This window comes from Loxodonta africana, chromosome 4 (assembly GCF_030014295.1).
Source record: "Loxodonta africana isolate mLoxAfr1 chromosome 4, mLoxAfr1.hap2, whole genome shotgun sequence".
NCBI classification, from domain to species: Eukaryota; Metazoa; Chordata; class Mammalia; order Proboscidea; family Elephantidae; genus Loxodonta; species Loxodonta africana.
Window position 1 is genome coordinate 126,633,516 of NC_087345.1, and position 20,818 is coordinate 126,654,333.

Here is a 20,818-nt window from a genome sequence, read left to right on the forward strand (position 1 = left end):
CCTCAAGAGTTGCAAGAGCTTTAATTAATGTTGGCTCAACTTTTAAAGCATGAGGGTAATCTTTTGGAATCACCTAACTTGGTTCGTTTGTTCAGGGATCAGAATGTACAAGCAAGCTTTTACCAGGATTTGTGTTTTGAACGTGAGGGCTTAAAACCATATTTACAAACCTAATAACCTGACCAAAAACTTTTACTCCTTCAGTGTAAGAAATGTAATAGTGATTTTCTTTGAGACAAAAGCAGCATGTTACAGTTTTACTATGTTGCCCCTGCCCAGTAGAAAGAGATTGTGTGGCTGCTACAAGAGAAATGTTTAAAGGAGAAGCCAATTTTCTAATAGCAATGCCAGCTCTATAAAAGTAACTGAAGGAAACAGATTTCAAAAAGTATTGATTGAACTCTGTGTAAAGGGAAATACATGGTTCTTGGGATGCAGAGGCTCAGAATCAGATTTTATTTTAGCTGTTGATCCTTTAATCCCTTCAGAGGATCCTTATAATTGCTTTCCACATCGTATCAACAGTAAAAATGTTGGCAGCATTTATTAATAACATCAGTTAACATCATCATTGTTATTCTAGTCTCCTTGAACTTGCTGCTTGTATTTCTCCCTTCATTTTTTTGATATGGAAAATTACCGATACATTGAAAAGCAGAATATATATTTAAGATACATAGAAAAGATTATCTTGAACCACCCAGTGTCAACCATTATTAGTACATAGCTAGTCTAGAATGCAATGAGTCTTACAGGGAGGGCAAAGGAAATGGCAGAGGTGGATTATCTTGTTAATGTAACTGTAGTCTTAATACTTTCATTTTGAGATAGCCTAAAAGAAATGAATGAAGCGACCTTTGTCTTTGCTCTTTTACACATCTCAGTGCGTTGAAGTAATGAACTTGCAAATGTGATATAAGAAGAAAAAAAGGACAAACAGCATTTTAATAATTTACTCATTTTTTTTTTAATCAGAGACCTTTTTTTCCCCCTAAGTAATGTTGACCCATATTAGAATTAACTATGGAATAGCTGAGGAGAAAGGAAAGACCAAATGAAAAACATTTAATTTTTTGTGACTTAGATGAGTCTGGGGCAAGCCTGAATGTGGTGTGGAAGGAGGACAGTGATTGTCTTAGTTATCTAGTGCTGCTGTAACAGAAATACCACAAGTGGATGGCTTTAACGAAGAGAAATTTATTTTTTCACAGTCCAGTAGGCTAGAAGTCTGAATTTAGGGTGTTAGCTCCAGTGGAAGGCTTTGTCTCTCTGTCGGCTCTGGAGGAAGGTCCTCGTCCTCAATCATCTCTTGGCTGAGGAGCTTCTCAGGTGCAGGGACTCCGGGTCCAAAGGATGCACTCTGCTCCTGATGCTGCTTTCTTGGTGGTATGAGGTCCCCCGTCTCTCTGCTTGTTTCTGTCTTTTATTTATATCTCAAGAGATTGCCTCAAGACACGATCCAGTCCTGTAGGTTGAGTCCTCTCTCACTAACACAACTGCCACCCATCCTCCCTCATTAACATCATCCTGGCAGGATTTACAACATAAAGGAAAATCACAAAGTACTGGAATTCATGGCTCAGCCCAACTGATACACATGTATTTTGGGGGGACATTTTTTTTTTTTTAATTCAGTCCATGACAGCGATCTAACATAAAGAAGGAATAAATAAATTTTATTACAGGCTGTATAGTCACTGCTGTGAAACTCTACTCCTTTGCAGTTCAGTACACTTACCACTAGCCACATGTGACTTTTGAGCACTTTAAATGTGGCTAGTCTGAGATGAGCTTGAGTGTGTGCTTTAAGTGTAAAGTACATACTAAAAAGACTTGATGTGGAAAAAAAGGTAAAATATCATTAGTAAAAATTTTAATATTGATTACGTGTTGAAATAAAAATATTTTGGCTATACTAGGTTAAAAAAATTAAGATTAATTTTACCTGCTTCTTTTTACTTTTTAAATTTAAAATTAGACATGTTGCACACATTTGTGGTTTGTATTATAGTTCTACTGGAAGCACTCTGTTCTGTGGTTAAAATTATAACAGATGAGAAGAGAGAGATACGGAATTAGGGGAAGAAATAGTCATGAATCAATGTCTTGCTTAAGTATGTACTTTATTTCCCTGCCCCGCAAAAGGTCTTTTTCTTTAGTTTTTGCTTTAAAAGTGATAGAACAAGAAACAGCTAGCTGGAAGGACTAGTTCCCAGGTGTTAAAGCTACCAAACCTTGATTTGTAGTTTTTTAGGAAACAAATATGTAAGTTCCTGGTCACTGTGCTGTTCTAAAAACCTTCATAAGACCTTCATTACTATTTTCCATTGTTTCACCAGATGTTGCAAAAAGTGCTTTCTCTTTTGATATGTGTTTTGCTTTGCTTTTCTTCTTCCCGAGACTCTATCTTGTACTTAGAGCAGCATTAACACTGATACAAACCCCAGTTTTGTCAAGGGACTGGAGTGAAGATCAACAAAGTATTTCTGGTCCACAATCCTTTATCTCCAACTCTGTAGTCCAAAAGCTCTAAAAACCAGAAGTTGTTTTTGTTAATTTATTTGGTGGAAAACCTGACCTGAAGTAATGTGATGGAGGCTATTTGTAGTCCTTATCTCACTTTGTGGGAATATTTATCAGCTTTGTTACAGAAATATTAGTGTGTTTGGAAATAAAGTGCTGCCTTAGACCCAGGTGGAGGTGATATGGTATATACATTGTATTAACCTTTCTAAATATATATAGAAAAAAAACCTGAATTCTGAAATACAGCTGACTCAAAGGGTTTCAGATAATAAACTTTGGACATCTCTTACCATCCCACAGAAATTGAAGGTATTTTGCTAATCATAATTCTATTTTTGAATAAGGTTTTGTCTTTAGCATAGCACAGTCTGAACACAGTGACAAAAGTAAATGCGGTCTTCCTGAAATACAGCTTCATTGTGCACTCTCCCGTAAAGTTGTTTCAGAAGCTCCTTGTTCTCCAGTTCCCCTTGTCCCGGAATTTAATACCTGCCACGGAGTGGTATCTGCCTGATGTTATCTCCTTTGATTCCTTTTCATGTTCTTTCTTGAGTCAGTGTTTCTCGAAGTGAAACAATTGTGTGCATCCTTGACTCTGTGCCTTAACACATGTTATTTCTTTTATTCTGGAAAATCTTGTCTTTCTCATTGTCAAAATTCTGATTCTTCAAGATGGATTCAGATGATACCATTTCCTGATCTTTTTCCTGATTACTTATAGACCACAGGGTGTGTGTGTCTCTCTCTCTCTCTCTCTGTGGTTTTAATGTCAATATAGCTTATCTTCCTAAATAGTAATCTCTTTGCTGAAAGGGAAACTGTTCTAAACCTCTTAGCATTCATCATAATGTCTTTCATGGTGATTTACATGCATTAAATACATTTATTAATGTTGCTTGTTTGGGGGGAGGGTGCTGGTAGAGCAGCAAAAGTAGGTACACCATTCAAAGTGTCAAAATGTTTACTCCCTTTTATTCATATTGTTTTATTTACCATGTATCTAAGTAGCAAAAGCAAGCAGTAAATATGCAGGTAGGAAATGGTAATAAGGCTGCAGCCCTATAGTTTTCTACATCTTTCAGAACAAACAATTAATCCGTGTTGTTGCAATGGCAGAGACAGAAGAGACACCTTTGTCACTTTTATGGGAATTGTTGATGTATGTAATGAGGATTTCAGAATGAATTTGATAATTTTGCTGTAGGGTAGTTGGAAAGAGTAGGTACATCCTACTTTCTTGAAACTTAGTTGAAGAGAGGGTATCAAACTCCAGGTACTTTTGTGATTATTATAACCTCAGGGCAATGAGAGATTTTACTGAGAGCCCTTTTATCTTTATTTAAACAAACAAACAAGCAGAAATAAAACATGCAAAGTGGAAGGAGTCCTTAAAAAAAAGACATTAACTTTGTTTATAAGCTCTGTGACTTATATGAATCTCAGTTTCTTTAGATATAAAAAAGGAAAAACTCCGGATAAAATAGAATATTAGTAAACAAAATATGTGATAAAATAATGTGTGTGAAGGTACATAACAGTTTGAAAACGTATGTACAAAATAAAGAAAATGGTATTTTTAATTTTGACATAGGCATTTAATAGAAGAGTTCTTTACTAAATCTTAAAAAAAGAAACCCCAGACCCGTTGCCATCGAGTTGATTCTGACTCATAACGACCCTATAGGACAGAGTAGAACTGCCTCATAGGGTTTCCACGGAGAGGCTGGTGGGTTCGAACTGCTCATCTTTTGGTTGTTAGCAGGCAAGCTCTTAACCACTGTACCACCAGGGCTCTGATTAAATCTAAAGTTGTCAAAAATTTTAGAAGGAAGGGTAATAAGAGATTGGACAAATAGAGGTCAAATACTGACTATTTTTAATTACTTTTATTGAATAGGGATATTTTACTTTTATGAAAGCTTTGAAATAGGAATAACTAAGATGACTCTTAGGTTTTGATGCAACAGACAATTGGATTTGTCTTTTTTCACATAGATATGAAGAATAAGTACACACCTTTTCCTCTTCTTTTTAAACTTAAACCTGAAGGTTATGAATACTGATGGCACTGGAAGACGAGTACTTGTGGAAGACAAAATTCCTCACATATTTGGGTTTACTTTGTTGGGTGACTTTGTTTACTGGACTGACTGGCAGAGACGGAGCATCGAAAGAGTACACAAACGAAGTGCTGAGAGGGAAATCATCATAGATCAGCTGCCTGACCTCATGGGCCTAAAGGCCACAAACGTTCATCGAATCATCGGTAAGTAATTCCAGAACTCCCTTAGAGATGGAAGCCAGGAATGAGGAAAGATATAGTCAGCAGCTTGTAAAACAAAGTTGTAAATTGTTAAATAATTAGAACATTTAGGAGCTTTCTGAATCTCCTGTAAGGGTAACCACCCCCCTGCCACCAACACCACGAAAAAAAAAAAAATTTGAGATGACATAGAGACCATCTGTAACCATTTTAACAGGAATGGGTCTCTTAAATGTTGGCTTAATACTCTGCTACACGGTTTCAGTTGAAGGGTTAAGGACACACACGTGCATACAACTTTCTTTATCAAAATAATTCAGCCCTGTTGTATGAATGTAATTTATTTGAAAGCTTACTGTATACAAAGGAAAGTATTTTACCATTGTTTTATTCCCTGTATTTTACTATAATATTCCCTGTTTTTTACAAGTTTTATTCTCTGTTGTGAGATTAGAACTGAAATCTAGATTTGGGAGCAGACAATCACAGATTTGTGAACCAAATGCTTAGTCATTTTAAAGTGAAAATGTGTTGATTGTGTCACTGCATGTGTCCTGTGCCCTCTTATAGTTAATTCATCTTTTAGGTTCCAATCCCTGTGCTGAGGAAAATGGGGGATGTAGTCATCTTTGCCTCTATAGACCCCAGGGCCTACGCTGTGCCTGCCCCATTGGTTTTGAACTCATCAGTGACATGAAGACCTGTATTGTCCCAGAGGCTTTCCTTTTGTTTTCACGGAGAGCAGATATCAGGCGAATTTCTTTGGAAACTAACAACAATAATGTGGCCATTCCTCTCACTGGTGTCAAAGAAGCTTCCGCTTTGGATTTTGATGTGACAGACAACCGAATTTACTGGACTGATATATCACTCAAGGTTAGCAAAGAAATTGGAACATTGAAGCTGGGGCCTAAAGGCGGGTGGGGGGATTCTAAAATTTTTAAATTTCCATGCTATGACCCACCTTCCTCTTGTTCGATAGGCAGAATTCAACAAAAACCCTTTTTTAAAGGAAGTCAAAAGGAAAGGCCCATTCACTAATTTATTTATTAGATACCTTTTAGTACAAGGTATGTTGCTAAATCTTGAAGGCAATAATCTTCCTATACCTTGTTCCAATTGATGATAACATTTTCTGTCATTAGCTGAGTAAGCAATTATATGCTCTGCTTATAGGGGCTTGGCTCTCAATTTATTTTAAACAAGATTTTGGAGCCTGACTGAGGTAGAAAAAGGCCATTTATGAGCTATAACATACTTTTATTTTCTTTTTCCTAGAATACATATTGAAAAGCACAGTAAAGACCATGGGAGAGAGGAAACACCTAACTAGAAAATCTGGAGAATAATCTTTCTTTCTTCCAGATTGTTTTGGGCTTGTTTAGATAAATTGTGTAAACTTCTGTCTAATGTAATGCTTCAGAACATAAGACTTGGAAGCCAGACTTTGGATTCTGATGATGTTCAGTAAAATCTGTTAAATGAGTGAACAAATTAAATAAATAAATAAATCTTTTCCAGTGTAGCCATCTGAGTTCCCTTATCTTAAAAATAGAGATAATGGCTATTTTACAGAGCTCTTGTGAAGATTAAATGAGAAAATTTATTTACACGAAGTGCTTAGGGCAGTATTTGACAAGAAGTAGCAGCGGTTGTTATTAACTTGAAATATGATTATTTTTAATTATTCAAGGGATTTGAAACTACAGTGGTAATAAATGATAATGGTTATATATGTTTTATAAGGTAAGATGTTGAGATCTTGTCAAGTTGACACAATGACTTGGGATGCTCTCTACCTTCAGTAAGTTGATAAACAGTTAAGAATCTACAACATTCTGGTAATAGCTTTTTACTTGATTGCTAATTTTAAAAAGAAAAGTCATTCCACTATCTTATTAGAATAAAATTTTGACTCTTAAGAGCTTCAAATTTATCTTCCTGAATTGGCAAAAAAAAACTTGAGGTTACAGCTGCATTTATTAGAATCAGATGAAAGTTACCTCTTATCTTCATGTTCTAGGGTTGACATTAGAGGCTGACATCAGTTTTTTTCTGTGCTTATAAAATATGTGAATTTTTTAAAGAAATAGTATGCTTCTTGGCTCTTTCACCATCTCCCTCACCCCCAACAAAACCAGACCAAAACTTCTTTCTGGATAATGTTTTGTGTTTAAGCCTTGTAACTTAGTTGTTAATCTTCGTTTTTGCAGACCATCAGCAGAGCCTTTATGAATGGCAGTGCACTGGAACATGTGGTAGAATTCGGCTTAGATTATCCAGAAGGCATGGCAGTAGACTGGCTTGGGAAGAACTTGTACTGGGCAGACACGGGAACAAATAGAATTGAGGTGTCAAAGTTGGATGGGCAGCACCGACAAGTTTTGGTGTGGAAAGACCTAGATAGTCCCAGAGCTCTTGCATTGGACCCTGCTGAAGGGTAAATAGCTTTACATTTTCCTTCTTTGAAACTACATTGCACGTTTTGGGGAACATGGCGCAGTTCCAGGGTTTGTCTTCTTGATGCCTTAAGAAATGCTTATTAGGTATTTGACACAGAAATGATAGGCTTTATTTTAAAACCATGAATTTGAAATTTCACTGATCTTAGAATTAATAATTGTTAGCTAAATTTTACTTTTGCCATTAACACTGAGTAAAGAAAGATTAGTGAAGTGGATGAATAATCAAAGACTACTAATCAGCATTTATATACTAAGTAAACTGCCTTTTTTAAAGCCATTATCAATTAAAAATTAATTCCAAATTCCACACTTATCATAGTAAACCACGGAAACAACATTGTGTGCTAAGAAATAACTGCATTAAAGTTGGACAATTAGTTTGATCATTATTATAAACTTGGAGAAAGTATGATATTATAAGATAAGTTGTTTATTAATAGTGTGACATGTTTTTGAAAGGTAGGTGATTCTTCTTATAAGATTCAGGAAGTTTTAAAAAGCCAGCAGCTAAGATATCTGAAACTTGAAGAAAAATTCCACCTTTAAAAGCAAAAGCCAACATTGTGAACATGTAAACGTATTTACCACATCTGTAATTAAAAATAGTTTCCCTGAAATCACCACATTAATTCCATGATTAGCTAGTCATTCATGTAGTTAGAAGGCCATATCAAAGTTAGCTTCCCTGAGCTGACATGTTGTAGTAAGATTGTGATGATCTTAACTCTAAGCATTAGTTGCTAGACAGTTAAATTTAGTAGTTGGGACTAAGCACTCTAGTGTAGGTCACTGCTGGCAGTTGTGAAATTTCTCTCACAGTTGTTTCTCTTTAGCCCTTGTGCACATACACGCCTGTCAGCTGACAAATGTAAATGCAAACAAAGCCTGAGACCAGCTTTAATTTTCAGAAAAGTATGTTCATACATTGCTACCAAGTCAGCCATCAGCTGGCAAACTGACGAGTGAATGTTCGTCCTCAGGTATTTGATGCAAGCTGGCACGGAGAGTGCTTCCCTAGACCCAGTGTTCAGTGTCACTAAACTAGCACCTTACTAGTTTAGTTGAAAGGCCATTTGACTATGGATTAGGGTTCCAGTTCCAGCTCTATAATATATTTAGCTCTAAGACTTTAAACAAACCATTTATATTTCTTTTATGCTTTTGCCACATCTGTAAAAAGCATGTACTGTAAGGCTGCTCAAAGGTTAGAATGGAAAACTTGAAAAGGTAAAATAGAAGCAAAACAATATTTTGATTATGCTAAAACAGTATTATTGATTATGCTAAAATTTCACAGAGATTGTAGTAGTAGTATTCACTGCCCAGCTGACACACATCAATGGTAAGTCACCGCTCTTACTCATATAGTATGTTCTGTTGGACTGTGGGACCAAATACATTTTCAGACTTTGCTTTTGACTTCAGCTAAAGGCCACAATTTATTTCTACCTTTGATGTACTCCTGCACCTTGTTTATGGGGAGAGTTGATTGTAGTTGAAAAATAAGCTCAGTTATTTATTTGTATTGAGAAATATAAAAAAAAAAATTTGTTTTTCCAGAAGCAAACCAGATTCTGAGATCAGAGCTTCAATCCATTGCTTTCTTCTTGAATATTAGTTTTATAAATGCAAGTGCTGCAATAAGGAAATCACTGGTTTGTTTGCAATTCCTAGGGTTTGGATGGAACAGATTTCATTGGAAAAACTAAGAAAAGCTGACTCACTTCCTTTTTGGGCTATAAGAAAAAATATTTAGTTGAGGGTGCCAAAATAATTGAAAAAGTATAGGCATGATTTTGTTTTACCCATTTCCCTGACTTAGAATATATTTTCTTTAAATTTATTTAGTTACTATGCTTGAATATGACCCTTTCCCTCAAATTATCAAAAGTGAAATGTTAAATATTCATTGTTTTGAACTTAGATTTATGTATTGGACTGAATGGGGTGGAAAACCTAAGATAGACAGAGCTGCTATGGATGGAAGTGAACGTACTACATTAGTTCCAAATGTGGGGCGGGCAAACGGCCTAACTATTGATTATGCTAAAAGAAGGCTTTATTGGACAGACCTGGATACCAACTTAATAGAATCTTCAAATATGCTTGGTAAGCTGTTCTACTTTTTTATTCAAACACATAGTATATTTTTGTTTTTATGTAAAAATCAATGACCCTTATTCACCATTGGTTAAATGCTATTAATCTTCATATAACAGTCTAGATGATTCTTCCCCTTGTTTTGGAATTATGTCCTGTTTTTTGTTGTTAATAGTGGATCAGGTACTTGGATTCACATCTCTTTGTTATGTGGAGATTTCATTTTTATTGGTTTTTTTGTTACGAAATTTATAGCTCTCTAGGTAATTTCTCAAGTGACTTTTTGTACCCATAAAAATATATACACTTTCATCTTTTTAAGTAAGGAAGAAGAAAAGTGGAACCATAGACCCCTTTGTAGAGGAAAAAACCAGTTTAAAGAAACTCAGCAATTTATAACAGGAATGTAAGCTCGAGGCATGGGGTCAGACAGCAGATGGATTAATTTCAGAGGACTGATCTGGTTTTAGAATTGCTTCTCAAGGAGTTGTTCTTTTTTTCAAAGTTGCTTGTAAATGTAATGTTTTACATGTTTAAAAATGTTTTTTGTTTTTGCCATTAAGGCACTTGAATTCTCACTATATTTCATCCCTCTGTTCCTCCCACGTCTACTACTTTTCCGAAAATAGGACTCAACCGTGAAGTTATAGCAGATGATTTGCCTCATCCATTTGGCTTAACTCAATACCAGGATTACATCTACTGGACGGACTGGAGCCGACGCAGCATTGAGCGTGCCAACAAAACCAGTGGCCAAAACCGCACCATCATTCAGGGCCATTTGGACTATGTGATGGACATCCTGGTCTTTCACTCCTCTCGGCAGGCAGGATGGAATGAGTGTGCCTCCAGCAATGGGCACTGCTCCCATCTCTGCTTGGCTGTACCAGTTGGAGGTTTTGTTTGTGGATGCCCAGCCCACTACTCTCTTAATACTGACAACAGAACTTGTAGTGGTAAGCTATGTTTCCCCCCAAAGCTAGCTGGAATTAGAGGAGAAAGCAGCACTTTATGAATACTGTAGTTCATGGTGTTCCTAGAATAAGAAGTTGTGGAAATCCAAAACTGATCATTAGTTTAGCAAAAGAGGGCTAAGGGGGGTATCCAAGTTTTTGTTACTTAATATTTGCTTGGTGATAGCAACTTGATGTTGTGGAAAAATCAAGTCTTTTACCCTTGGGTATTAAACATTTGGTAGAGTAAAATTTGCATAGCTTCATTGCAAGAGAGAATACACATGTGTGCTCTGTGCGTGGTAATTCGTATTTATTATAAAGGAAGGGAGGAGCAGCAAAAATAGTACCACAAAGAGAATTCCCAGGCTTTTCTGTTGTGCCATAAAACAGCTCCATTTATCCCCAAATACAACCTCCTTATCCTTTGATGCACGGAGAATAAGGCAAAGGGCAAAAACTTACATGTACAAGAGGCCAGGCAGAAAATGCTGTGAGAAAAATTAGCCCAGTATTAAACAATAATCCGTAGATGGAAGAACTGGAGAGCACATGCTCTGACCATAGTGGGCAGCAGCTGCTTAATTCCAGCTAATGTTATTAGATCTTCCGAACCAGTCATTCATTCATTTATTTTTTTCCCTAAAAATCTCCTGATTTTTAAGTGTTGGCAAATAATTCACATTAAAATAACAAAAAATATTGTACTAGCACAATAACAACAAAACACTGACTGTAACACACAAAACATTGTTGGGTTGGGGAAGCCTAGTTTCTTACCTGAGTATGTATGTAGGCCCATGTTTTGGTGTAGACAAGAACAAATTGATATGATAAAGAAGTAGGGAGAGATTACATCATAAAGAATAAATTTATGGGAGAGAAGTAGGATGTGGTTCAGTAGGGTAGAAGGTAACAAAGTGCAGAATTTTTTTAGTGAAAATATAAATACAAGGGTTGTTATGAGAATTAGAGATAATAAATGGAAGCATCTAACCCAGTGTTTGGCACATATTAGGGACTCACTAAATACTACCTGGCAGGGTGGTTAAGAGCTACAGCTGCTAACTAAAAGGCTGGCAGTTTGAATCCACCAAGCGCTCCTTGGAAACTCTATGGGGCAGTTCTACTCTGTCCTGTAGGGTCGCTGTGAGTCAGAATCAACTCCACGGCAACAGGTTCAGTTTTTTTAAAAATACTATCTATTACTGTTAGTTTTTTTGTAATTTTTGCCTGCTCCACCTTCCCACAGTTACATACACTAAGCAAAATAAAGTCTATATCCACAATCTATGAGGGTTTAATTCCTATTAATACCAAGTTTATTACTGATACTACTGATAATTATACACAGTATTTTACTTTACATTTATATAATGCCTTACAGTTTTTAAAATGTTGTAGAATTCTTGTAGTAACTTGATGATAGGGACAAGACAGATATAACCTTTATTTTACAGTTGGTTAAACTTTGACCTGAAGGGGTTCAGTGACTTAGTTAAGATGAGATGACTAGATGGTGAGAGAGCTGAAACTAAAACCAGTCTTAAAGTTTGTGTTCACCTTGGAAACCTAGTCTTCCTGCCACTGAACACACATAAGAACAGGTTAAGGAAGAATAGAGTTATTACTTGGTGAACTGGGAAAGCTCTGTGTATCTTCATCATATGCCTCACTGTCTTCTGTACGTAGTGCTGCTGTAATACAAATACCACAAGTGAGTGGCTTTAAAGACAGAATTTATTTTCTTATAGTTCGGAAGGCCAAAAGTCCAAATCAGATTTTGGCCATGTCGATTCCTTCCTTGTCAGTATCCCTGGCCCTTCTTCGGCTCCTTGGCACTCCTTGACTTCTTCATGTGGTATCTGTGTTCCCCCGTTTGTGTGTATTCTGGCCTTTTTATAACTCAGAAACAATAAGGTTTAGGATCCACCTGCACTGGTATGACCTCATTAACATAACAAAAGAAAGCCCTATATTTAAACAGAATTCCATCAACACATATTTTTGGGGTCACGGTTCAATCCATAACATCACGGAAATTAAGTCTCATATCTTTGTAGACAAGATGGAGAAAAATAGGCTGATGGCTTTATCATTGAGTAAATTGATAACTAGTTTGATAACTAGAGTGCTAATTAGTATCACTCTGAAGAGAGTTTTGAGAGGCTTGCTGTAGGGTTCTGTCCTCAGCTTTACCTCTTCATCCTCTACACCTGTTTTATATGAGAGCATACAGGCTGGTCAAATCTATGGGTGATACAGAACTTAGGGTAACTGTATTTCAGATGTGCTTTTTCCTTTCTTTAAGCTCCTACCACTTTCCTGCTCTTCAGTCAAAAGAGTGCCATCAACCGGATGGTGATTGATGAACAACAGAGCCCTGACATCATCCTTCCTATCCATAGCCTTCGGAATGTCCGGGCCATCGACTATGACCCGCTGGACAAGCAACTCTATTGGATTGACTCACGACAAAACATGATTCGAAAGGCCCAAGAAGATGGCAGCCAGGTAATTCAGGGCTCAGTTCAAAATTCACTTCTGCATAATAACTGGACAAACCAGTTATCCTATTTCACTTAAGTCTTGATTTTGCTTTTATGTGTGGGGGTGCAGGGGTGTCCAAACTTAAATTCTGTACCTAGTAGCTTTTTTTACTCTTTTCTTTGAGTAAACAATTGTTTAATGATAGTATAAAAATGAAAATTATTTTAGCATATCTTATGTGCACATATTGCTAATGGTTTTTATCATTGTCACCCTCTTCCATTTATATAATATTTCTTCATTATGGTTCCATTTATGTGGAATGTTGGCAGCATTGAAATCAAATAGACCTTAGTTTTAATCTCAGATGTACTGCTTACTAGGATTCTTAGAAACATTTGATCTGAAAGGAATGTAAAGCACATAGACTAGTACCTGCAACATAGAAGGGGCTCAGTAAATAACAATTATAATAACTAATTAATTGTTATTTAGAAGGTTCAGAGGATAAGAAACATATAACAAAATCTCAGTAAATTAAAAATATGTAGTATGTGTTACCATTGGTTCAGTGGATTTTTTTGTTTTGTAAATACTATTTGTTGACTATGGGATGGGAGTGAAAATATTAATAAATCTTATCTATGCTTTCATACAGTCATGGTTCTGCATACTACTGTCCATTCTTTGATTTCTTTCTGTGGTCAAGTGGCGTTAGACTGGGATTACTAAAAATAATTATTTGTTGTCTTCCTTAAAGCAACGATGTTAAGTTGTATTTTTAATGTATTAAAATTTAGGGAGATCAGGATACTATTGTTTGCTGTGTCTTGTCTCACAATGCAGAGCAAGGAAGTTAAGTAAGGCTGCTGAGGGATCATTAGGAGTAGTTATAGAGTTATATAGCAGATGGACCATACACTATATTATAGGCCAGGACCAATGAACTGATAACTGGTAAGTGGAAATTACACCAAAACCAAACCCATTGCCATCGAGTTGATTCCAACTCATAGGAACCCTATAGGACAGAGTAGATCTGGCCCATAGGATTTCCAAGGAGCGGCTGGTGGATTCGAACTGCCTACCTTTTGGTTAGCAGCCATAGCTCTAAACCAGTAGGCCACCAGGGAAATTATAACCACAAAAACCAAACCCACTGCCATCAAGTCAGTTCCAACTCATAGCGACCTCATAGGGTTTTGAAGGCTGTAAATCTCTACAGAAACAGACTGCCACGCCTTTCTCCTGCAGAGCCGCTGGTGGTTTCTAACCGCCAACCTTTTAGTTATCAGGGCTGCTTAGGGAAATTACAGTTATTATTATATAGCCAAGGACATGACAAGAAAATTGAGTAACTTCATTAAGGAATATGTGACCTAAGAGATGTGGAGTAAATGAAATACAATTTATTCAGATAGAACAGATGATGGACAAAGCCTCTCTTTTTGCCTGGCTTTGTAAGTATCTTTTTTTAAAAAAATGGTTTTGAGGACCAGAGAAAAAGGGGATTGATAGATGTGGTTTTTGTGTCTTTAACTAATTGCTGTTGTCTCTAGAGCAGGGTTTCTCAACCTCAGCTCTGTTGATCTTTTGCTCTGGATAATTCTTTTCTGTGGGTAGCTGTTGTAAGTAAGAAGTGTCCCTTGTTCAGTTCCTTCCCAGGTGTGTGACTACATAAGCAGTGTGAGTAATTGTTTCAGGGCTGTCTGGCTTGGAGTCTAATTTTCTATATGTGTGTCTTTCTCTTTCCATAGAGCTTTACTGTGGTTGTGAGCTCAGTTCCCAATCAGAACCTAGAAATACAGCCCTATGACCTCAGCATTGATATTTATAGCCGCTACATCTACTGGACTTGTGAGGCCACTAATGTCATTAATGTCACAAGATTAGATGGTCGATCCATTGGAGTGGTGCTGAAAGGAGAGCAAGACAGACCTCGAGCCATTGTGGTAAACCCAGAGAAAGGGTATGTTACTAAAGTGGCATCAGATGTCTTGGCATCTGAGACCCCCCTTAACCTTCCTTTTCAGCCCATCATTAATTTGTCCTTAAGCGTCCTGTGCTCAGGTGAACAGCTTGATATTCTCCATCCACCTATCCCTACATTTTTCTGTATCTTTGCTTATACTTTCTCTGATTTCCCTGCCTAGAATTTCCTTCTTTGGTCATTATTGCTTTACGTATAAATTCTACCCACACCTCTAGGACTATTTCAATTACCACATCCTCCGTGAAGTTTTCCTTCATCTACCTCACCCCGAACCACGTGTGATTGCCCCCTCTCCCAAATACCTAGCATTCTATGTCTGTGCCTCTCTACTTAGCCCTTTCCAGGTTACCTTATACTTAGCTATTTTCAGTCTTAAATTCCCTACATAAACTTTAGGTTCTTTTATGATAAGATCTAATTTATCTTGTTTCATTTAATTCAGAGCTTTGCATTTAATAAATAAATAAATAAATAATTTTTTTTTATTTATTAAATACTCAGTACTTAATTGTGTCTGAATGAATGATACTGAAACTAGGGAAAGTAGCTTACTTCAAAAGTTACAGGGAAGGGATAAAGTCTAGAAGTTAAATATAAGGAATAATTTATATAGGATGTATTTTTAGTGACTAAATGGGCTGATTAGAAAAGGAATTTAAAATTTTGCATCCAGGTCTCTCTGGCCACTGCTTTTATTATATTATTCCTAAAACATACATGTTCCTGTGTTTGATACTTTATTACCTCTATCTGTAATTTAGAATGAGCTTTTAAAATACTATTTTACCTCCATTTGTCTTAATTAACAAGAATACTCTCATTTTATATGGCTTCTTGCTTTGGTAACTTACTGTTTCCTTTTTTTCTTCAGGTATATGTATTTTACCAACCTTCAGGAAAGGTCTCCCAAAATTGAACGAGCTGCTTTGGATGGAACAGAACGGGAGGTCCTCTTTTTCAGTGGCTTAAGTAAACCAATTGCTTTAGCCCTTGATAGCAGATTGGGCAAGCTCTTTTGGGCTGATTCAGATCTCCGGCGAATCGAAAGCAGCGATCTCTCAGGTACCCAAGAAAAGTATTGCCTTGTTATTAAGATGATTCATTGGATAAGTTTGTATTTTTCTTGCGTTGAAACCCTGGTGGTACTGTAGTTAAGAGCTCGGCTGCTAACCAAAAGGTTGGAAGTTCAAATCTGCCAGCTAGCTGCTCCTTGGAAACCCTTTGGGGCAGTTCTACTCTGTCCTGTAGCATCGTATGAGTCAGAATCGACTCAACAGCAACAGGTTTGATTTTGTGGTTTGGTTTATGGAGGGCAGTTTTCCAGTAACTGTCAGGATTTAAACTACGTATTCCCTTTGACCTGGCAGTTTCCTTTTGGGTAGCTGTCTTAACAGAAATACTGACTCAAGTGTACACGGTGTTCACTGATCATTATTTGTGATAGTCTATTACAGAGAAATACTTGAAAATTTATCTAGTGTATGGAATATTTCAGTAATTCAAAAGAATGAGGTAGATCTGTGTACAGTGACATAGAAGGATAAATAAAAAATTAAGTTGTACAACAATGTTTATTTTAAGATCCAATTTTGTTTAAAATTGAAAATGATATGGAGCCCCTGGGTGGTGCACATGGTTGATGCACTCAGCTACTAATTGAAAGGTTGGAGATTTGATTTCACCCAGAAGCACCTCGGAAGAATGCCCTAGCAATCTACTTCTGAAAAATTAACCATTGGAAACCCCATGGAGCACAGTTCTACTCTGACACACGTGGAGTCACCATGAGTTAGAATCAAGTCGACAGCAGCTCGGTTGGCTTTGTTGTTGTTGTTGTTTTTAATGTATATATACTATGAAGAAACAATATGGGTATATACGTTTGTGCGTTCCTTGAGAAATACACAAGCATATATACTTTAAGACAGGTCAGGAAGGTTAACGTACTAATGTTGTTGTTGTTAGGTGCCTTCAGATCGCTTTTCGACTCATACCAACCCTATGTGACAGAGTAGAACTGCCCCATAGGGTTTTCTAGGCTGCAGTCTTTACGGGAGCAGATCACCAGGTCTTTCTCCCACGAAACCACTGGGTGGGTTTGAACTGCCAGCCTTTCATTTAACCGCCGAGCATTTAACTGTTAACGCTAGTGCGCTAATTCTGTATTATTTGAATTTTTATGTTTGAATACATTTATAATTTTGTAAAAATAAAATCTGTCTTCAGGTTTAAATGAGCCCTTTCATTATGCCTTTATGTATGTAATTGTACATGCCTGGGATGGTATATTTTTCCCTTCGTCTGACTACCTGTGTCTCATATGCCTCCTCTAATTTGTACAATAGTTTTGTCAGTGTTTTAACTCTTTTATTATTGTTGTAGGTACTTGTCCTTTTTTCCTTTTATCACATTCGCGTCACATGTGATTTTTTTTTTTTTGTTATGAAAGCAACATGTTCATTAAAGATAATTTAGGATATAAAAAGAAAAATCACCCCAAACACTATCATTAACACTTTTAATGAATTAACTTCCATTTTTGTCTATGCTTTTTTTTATCCTTAGTTATGAAATGGTTCAAACATACAAGTCTAGAGTACCAGTTTTTTTAATTATTTGAAAGTAGGTTATATGCATAATGCCCTGTTATGCATGTTCCTTCCGTGTGTATTTCCTAAGTACAAGAATATTCTCTTACATAGCCACAGTGTAGTTGTCAATTTCAGGAAGTTTAATATTGGTATAATACTTTAATCTGTAGTCGATATCCCAATTTCTTTCCTTTACAGCAATTTATTTCAGTCCAGAATCACATACCAGATTTACTTGTCATGTACATTTAGTCTCCTTTCATCAAGAGCAATTCCCTCAGCCTTTCATCTTTCACACTATTGGCATTTTTTGAAGAATAAAAGCCAGTTATTTTATAAAGTGTTTCTAAACTTCTGTTTTTTTCTGATGTTTTCTCATGATTAAATTTATGATATTCGTAAGTGACATGTCTTTCTCAGAGAGTTGGGGAAGAAAGGTAGATTTTTAACAAATGATTCCGTTTTTTAATGTTCAAAGATACATGGATTTTTATAAATTTTTTAACCTGGGAAATTGTCTGTTTTCATCTCTGTCCTTAAAATTCTTGGCATATAGTTCATGTTATTCTTACTTTCTAAATCACTACTATATTTGTGGTTATATCTCCTTTTTTATTGCTAAGATTGCTTATTTTAAATTTAACTTTTGCATAATAAATAATTAAATTTACAACAGACTTCTAAGTAGAAGTACAAAAAATCACGTGTTCAGCCTGGTGTAAATCATCACAAAATGAAAACCAGCTTCCAGATCAAGAAATAGACTATTAGCAGCATCCTAAAGGCCCCTCCTTCGCTCTCTTCCCTTTTTCCCTTAGGTGATCACAGTCATGACTTCCTAACACTGTGGGTTAGCTTTGCTTGTTTATCATAATTGTAGTAGGATTTCAGGAGGGCCCATAAGTAAACTTGTGTTTAATCCACCATGGATCTGAATGTTGACTTAGACAATGCCTTCTTATTTGGAATATTTCTTCACTTTTCCTGTTTATTTAAATTCAGGTTTATCCTTGCGTCTTTCATGGAACTTTTCCCTGGTATTTCTAAAATACAAGCTAATGTTTTTCTTTGATTGAACTTATCACTTAGAATGAAAACCTTCTATAGGTATTTGAAGGATTATTATGAGGAAGAAGGAAGGAATGAATATATACTTTTTTTCTTTTTGAATGGGGGAGAAGCGGTGGGGAAAGGGATGGTACAGATTTTAGCCCAGATTTCAACCTATTGTATGAAAGAACTTTCTCACTGTCCAACAACAAAGTCTGAATGCCTCTTCAGATTCTGGATGGCTCTGTGTTTGGGACATTGTAGAAAGAATTCTTACCTTGGGGTGAGGATTGAACCGGGTAGCCTCTCAGGGAGTCATTTTTTTCAAACTGTTCTGAGAAGCTGGGTAGGGTGAGGTGGAGTTATTCTTCTGAGGTGCCTCAGGTGTACTCAGGGAGTGGGAGAGATCACTAGAAAGAGCTCTCAGTCTACCCCCACTGCTTCATCTAGAGATAGCCCATTTTAATCCTTTATGTTAGAGTTTTTCATAAGATTTAATTTGAAAAGTGGACCCTGCTAAAATAATACTTGAAAATGACTGCTTTCAGTTCTTTTCTACATTTCTATACACTAGAGTATTTACTGTGTACTGGGCACTTATTTGCACTTGATTATATAACGTTTAGTTTATTGCCTAATTTATGGCATGCATATATCTTCTCAGCATGATTTTTGAGTTTTGAGGTAGAGAGCTTATATTTTCTATTGTAGTACTTTTAGAATCTAGCTAGTATTCAGTGAGTAGTTGTTGAATGTATGACTTGACCCACATGAATCATTTTGTTGAATGTCTCCTTTTCCAAGGTGCCAACCGGATAGTACTGGAAGACTCTAATATCTTGCAGCCTGTGGGACTGACTGTATTTGAAAATTGGCTATATTGGATTGATAAGCAACAGCAAATGATTGAAAAAATTGACATGATGGGTCGAGAGGGTAGAACCAAAGTCCAGGCTCGCATTGCCCAGCTTAGTGACATTCATGCAGTAAAGGAGCTGAATCTTCACGAATACAGTAAGTGAGGATGGGCCACTGCTAGTTGGAGGACTTAAACGTTTATTGAAAGAAATCAAGGTGATTTTGTTCTTTTGTGTCTCTGTCATCAAGGTTTTCTCGAAGTTTTAGCTTTGCCATTTTTTTTTTTTTTTTTTTAAATATGAAAATCACCTGATAGCTTTTTTAAGTTAGACATCTTATAAACTAGGAATCAGGGAAAGGAAATTGAAAAATCCCTCCAGGTCTGACAAAGACTCTGCTTCTGATGCCTTCTCTTGTCCTCCTTCAGTGCCTTTGAGAACCACCAATAGAAAGCTTTTGTTTTTTCCTTTCTTCCCTCTGCAATCCTGTAGTTTGAGTAAAAATTAAGAATTATATTTATATAATGATGACTATAGATATCATGGATTAGCCATAGTCTTAAAAACAAAACAGACCAAAAATTAGTTTCTAAATTTGGAGAAGACTGTGTTTAATCAATAAAGACTTGTTTTTTTCCCTCTTGGGTAAATTTTTCAATTCCCAGCTTAGAAAAGTAGCCATAAAGTTATTTGTTTATTTTTTTGTTCTTTTTAAATTTATATTGTAAATGTCACTAATTATCTTGACCTAGTTTCTTATTAATATATGTCTGGCATCAAAAAATACCCTTATAGCAATCACTACTACAGGTGTTACATGATGGTACCAGGAATGCTGATGTTAAATAGAGGACTAGAGAGAGAACTGTTGAAACTTCTTAACTTCTCAGCACAATGCTTTCAAATCAAATTGAAGAATGAAAGGAGAATAGAGGAATGAGAGCACCATTGTTTGTTCAATTTAAGTGTTCATTATATTGCCACTGTGGATGAGCTTAGAAGTAAAGTTAGAGGTATTTGAGAATTAGATATTTTAGAGTTGTCATTCTGAGTCATCTAAGGTAATTTGTGCTGAACTGTTACTGGAAATAAATGGTATAATACCCAAGTTATTTATCCAGTTGGTATATGAATATTCCATTTCAGAAAATCTCAGCGGAGGTTTTCAGAATTTCAGAGGGGATCTCTTTTTTAAAAGTTCATTTAAATGTGGTTTTGTATTTTGAAAAACATGTTTCGAAATTTCTAACGTGAGACTGAAATTTTTGTTTATCGAAAGTGCCATGGAATTAAAAAGTTAAACACTGCTTTATAGGTTGTGTATTAGCATATGATAACCTATGTCAGTTTTGAGATACGTAGTATGCTACATCTGCTCATTGGCAGATAACTGGGTGCCTCCATCTCATTAACGTACATTGAAGCAGGACTGATGTTATTGTGTGAGAGAGAATAGAGAGGTGACTACATTAGATGCCGATACTCTGTGATAAGAAATGTTAAATTGCTTTTAATACAAGTGGAAAATTA

The 20,818-nt window shown here is 36.2% G+C and overlaps 1 protein-coding gene across 5 annotated transcripts in view; it reads left to right on the top strand.

Moving 5' to 3' along the window:
- The window catches only part of LRP6 (LDL receptor related protein 6), a 165,529-nt gene that overhangs the window by 112,840 nt on the left and 31,871 nt on the right, over positions 1-20,818 (top strand). For 4 of the 5 annotated variants that reach the window (XM_064284559.1, XM_010594981.3, XM_064284558.1 and 1 more), the window contains 9 exons: positions 4,576-4,792; positions 5,376-5,665; positions 7,003-7,229; positions 9,179-9,363; positions 9,984-10,310; positions 12,619-12,821; positions 14,555-14,766; positions 15,662-15,852; positions 19,236-19,445. In XM_064284559.1, the coding sequence (XP_064140629.1) occupies positions 4,576-4,792; positions 5,376-5,665; positions 7,003-7,229; positions 9,179-9,363; positions 9,984-10,310; positions 12,619-12,821; positions 14,555-14,766; positions 15,662-15,852; positions 19,236-19,445 (2,062 nt within the window). Of the gene's footprint in view, positions 1-4,521; positions 4,793-5,375; positions 5,666-7,002; positions 7,230-9,178; positions 9,364-9,983; positions 10,311-12,618; positions 12,822-14,554; positions 14,767-15,661; positions 15,853-19,235; positions 19,446-20,818 lie in introns of all 5 variants that reach the window. The other variant, XM_064284562.1, reaches the window with a different exon arrangement.